Here is a 4,238-nt window from a genome sequence, read left to right on the forward strand (position 1 = left end):
TCTGTTGTGGGGTATAGTAATTGTGAGGGTGGTAGAGATATGGTGGCAGGTTTTACATTTCTTGTCATGGCATGGTCTAGATCCATTTGGTGTGCTTGGGCCATAGGAAGTTTGCTTCTGGTGACAAGGTTGGCAAGATTTGGTGCTTCCTCTGCCTGAAGAAGGGTGTTTGTACCCAAAAGTTTGCAAGAAGGGGGTCGGACTTGAAGATCTACTTAGGTCCCTTCCGACCCTATATCTATGAATCTATGAAAGAAGAATTTTTCCAACTATTTTAGTTGGTGTAGTAAGATATTGGAGTTACCCAAAGAACCTTGTCTGCCTATGTCCTAGACCAACATGGCTACAACCAATATCCCTGAAACATGGAAAATATCGAATCTCTGTCAACTTGACATTGTTACTGCTGGACCTAATTGTAGGAAAAGAAGAAATATCAGAAAGTGGAAAAAATAGACTGGCAACTAAGAAGCCTAAATATAGCTGTTTTAATTCATAGTATTAAATACTATTCTGAAAGCACAACGTCTTCTAAAATAATGTTATGTTTGGAGAGCCCAGCAAGTTTAAGGCTTGAAGCTACTGATTAGGTTTTCAGGGTAACTGTAGCCATTGCTATGTTTAGGTGAGACTGTAACCCAGGGGTGGGCAATTATTTTGGGCGGAGGACCACTTACCAAGCTGTGGCAAGCTGTTGAGGGCCGCATAGGTAGCCCTGTCCCTTGACAGGTGCCCCGTCCCCTGGTTACCGTCTTGGGACCAATGTCCCAATGTCTTGGGACCAATGTCCTAGGGCCAGCACTGGTGGGACCCAGAGCAGGGCGCAGCCTGGCAGGGGTCTGTGGAGCCAGGCTGGGCTGCACAAGCAGGGTGAGGGGGGAGCTGGCCTGGCTCCATAGAGCCCCTGCCAGCCGGGACCCTGTACGCATGCTGTCCTGCTCTGGGCCCTGCTAACGCTGGCCCTGGGACACGGGTGCAGAACCTGCTCCTGCACAAGCTCACTCCCAGCCATATGGTACAGGTGGGGGGCAGCATGCAGCCCCAACCCTGTGCTCACCATCAGGGAAGAAGCTGGTGCTAAGCGCAGGGGAAAAGCGACCCCTCACCCGCCCTGTGGCCGGTGCTTCCTGCTGTAGCCGCTCGCAACCCGTGTGGGCCAGATTTTCCCCACCCCTGCTGTAACCTGACTGGAATAAAAGTGATGATATGATGTTTGAACTTCATGCTTCAGATCCCCTTAGCAAGTAACTGTATTTCAAGATAGTTATAGATTTTGTTTGTAGCACATACAAGGCTGTAGAGATTTGTGAATTTAATATAGTGATACATGGGGACTTTTGGCTTCATTGGGCACAACTAAGTGTTTAAGCCTCATCTGGCACACGCTTTGAAGGCCCCATTATTTTTTTGAGAAAGAAAGAGGCTGAAAAACACAACATAAGTGATCTAAAGAAATCAATTTTTCTAGTGCTTATAACAGTATCAAAGGAGAACCCAAATAGCCACATAATGATTCCCCTTTGTGATGCCTTTGACATTAGTATAGTAAACTTTTGTTAAAAGGCAGGCTTTTCTCCTTGGGTTTTAACTCTTGAGGGAGCTGCCTTTTCTGTGGAAGACCTACTGGTTTTTGTTTTATTTCTTTTTTTGTTTTCTAAAAGGAGGTCTGAGATGACAGCAGTATGTGCATATTCTAAAACTGATCTTCATGAATTGTTCTTCCTCTTTGCTGTTCCTACTTGTTACTTTCCATTTGAAAATTCGTCCTAGTGAGTTAAAAGTGTAATTTCTTGCAAATGCAGTCTACTTTGACTTTCTCTGAATAGAAGTTTTAGGTTATGATTGCTTCTATAAAACAGATCGATTTAATTTTGTCTCCAGGAGGCAATAGAATTCACAAAGCTTAGCATTTGAAAAATGTATTTACAGTAAATATTGTTCTGTATAATACAGTTTAGAAGCTAATATTCTTAAATTGCTTAGAGAAATTGATATATAAAATGCACTTGCATTTTAATGGCTGAATATTAGCCTCTATAATGGTGTAAATACAGTTAGATTTTTCAGGTTTTTTTAATTCATTCTAGTTTAGTAGTAACAAATCCCGCTTACCACATTCATGAAGCCAGGAAATAACTTTTCCTGAAACAATTTATTTGCCTAACCTACAGACTCATAAAATTTAGCTGTAGCCATGTTATCGTATAGCCTGGATGTCTATCTCAAAAATTAAAACATAAAAGGACTGTGGCGAGTGTAACCACCTCGGCTCTTATTCCATTCCTTCCTCATTAGCCTGCGTGACAAGCTTTTGCAGCATACCCAGAAAGCTTTTCTGATGGACCAAGGTGAGGAGTGAGTGAGTTCCAAGGACTTCTTGCAGAAAAAACACACTGTTAGCAGCCCTCTTTGATTCTGTTGAAACTCTAGGTCCAGTTATTCTGCTGATCTCAGCTGCGATAGTGTCAGGGAGAAAGATGACCTATCAGTTGTCTTGTATATTTTGGTTTTCTCTCTTAGCACTTGGAAAAATTCTCAAACACCCGTCTTTCCATCGGGGTTTGTGATTTTGTTGTTGCTGTCATAGCTTTGCTTCCCTCTTTGCACGGAAGTGCCAAGACGTTTCTCCTTACAAAAAATGCTATCTGAGAAGAAAGTGGCAGCAGCTGTTTGAGCAGGTATAATCTGAAATAATTTGAAGCAGAAGAAATTAGGAGTATCAGAATGAAGTTAAGAGGACTAGCTGGAAGCAAACATAGCTGTTTGTTAAATTTAGAGAAGTGGTGTTAACCAGTCCAAAATCAGAGGAAGTATTACACAATGTACTTCATGGAAAAATTCCATATTTTCTGGGGCATGGACTGAAAACAGACTCGCATTATGTTTCAGTTTAATATGTAGAGGTTGTATTCCATGGATAAGTTTGACTTTGCTTTTCGAGTCGCACTAGTAAATGTGAACTACTTCTTCCTTTTCTTTAGATACTAACATTTGAAACCAAGAATCCAACAGAACTAGCTGAGCGTTTACGTTCTGTATGTGGAAACCAGAGCAACGCGTATGCCCGACTTCTTGAATACCGCTTAAATGCTTTGCGCGGACTCTGGAATGCCCAGCGCCAGCTTGCCTTGGAGGAGCAACACGAACGGGAAAGCTCTGGGGATGAAGAAACGTTGGCTTTGCTTAAACGTCAGGGCTTGTTACAGCAACCTGAGCAGGCACCATTTACTTCCCGAATGGGGCTCTTACTGGTCTTTCCTCTCATTCAGTCTCAAAGTAGAACAGACCCTTCTCTCTGTAACATAACTGCTGAGGTGCTATTGAATTGCCTTCGGGACTGCCAGCCTTTGAGTTTGACTAAGGAACCAGCTGACTGTCTTAATGGAATAGAATCACTGCTCTGTTCCTGGCTGGAAGATACTTCTGTGACAGGCCAGCAGATTCCATATAAGCAAAAAGAAAATGCAGCTGCTGCCCTGGTTGCCTTGGCTTGTGCAAGGTGAGAAAAATGTTAATTGAGCTCAGTATGGTTGATGTTGGTAGTATGCATTTGTGCTAAACAGTACCAGAAGTTATATGCTCCTACTGCTGAAAGAAATGTAAAACTCTAGAACTCTAGGTTCAGAGATGATACCTTTTATTAGAATAACTAAGAAATCACCAGAAAATTACCTACTGCTGAAATGCATTTTATTTTACATTAACCTTCAGTTTCCTAATAGTAAAAATACTTGTGAAAAATGAATTTAGTGAATTAAGCATTGATACTGAGCATAGACATAGAAGGTTTTAGGTTATAACTGAATAATAAGTTTGTGGGTTTCCTTCATTATAGTGAGTCTTCTTGTAGGAATGATCAAAACACGGTTTGAAACATTCTCCTCACTTTTTTTATTTCTTTGGAGGGGAGGCCATGGTAAAAAAGTTCTCTCTCTCCTTTATGCTTTTACCCCCCTGGTTCCGTAGCTTTAAGGATGTGTGGAGGGAAGCTTGCCTTTGTGCCTGTGTCAGCGATACTCTGCCTTAAATTGCAGTAGGGCCTTTCCCAGTCAGTTGCCACTGGACCTTGGGAGGGTGTCAGAGTAGGAAAGATATTCTGATTCTTTTTTTGGCGTGGGTGGTGGAGGAGCTCTGTGTGTTGGAGAGGAAGGGGGATCTGCTGATTGAGGAGAGGTGGGGGGATTGGGTGGGGCTTGTTAATGGTATACAGGTTTTAAATACAAACATATGCATGTCCT

The 4,238-nt window shown here is 42.3% G+C and overlaps 1 protein-coding gene across 1 annotated transcript in view; it reads left to right on the forward strand.

Moving 5' to 3' along the window:
• The first annotated feature begins 3,140 nt into the window (after nucleotides 1-3,140).
• The window catches only part of HECTD4 (HECT domain E3 ubiquitin protein ligase 4), a 112,387-nt gene continuing 111,289 nt past the window's right edge, over nucleotides 3,141-4,238 (forward strand). Inside the window, exon 1 of the mRNA XM_019507221.1 lies at nucleotides 3,141-3,499. Coding sequence (XP_019362766.1) covers nucleotides 3,237-3,499 — 263 coding nt within the window. The 5' untranslated portion in view covers nucleotides 3,141-3,236. The remainder of the gene's footprint in view (nucleotides 3,500-4,238) is intronic.

The sequence above is a fragment of the Gavialis gangeticus genome, unplaced genomic scaffold, assembly GCF_001723915.1.
Source record: "Gavialis gangeticus isolate Ggan-Ray unplaced genomic scaffold, GavGan_comp1, whole genome shotgun sequence".
Lineage (NCBI taxonomy): Eukaryota > Metazoa > Chordata > Crocodylia > Gavialidae > Gavialis > Gavialis gangeticus.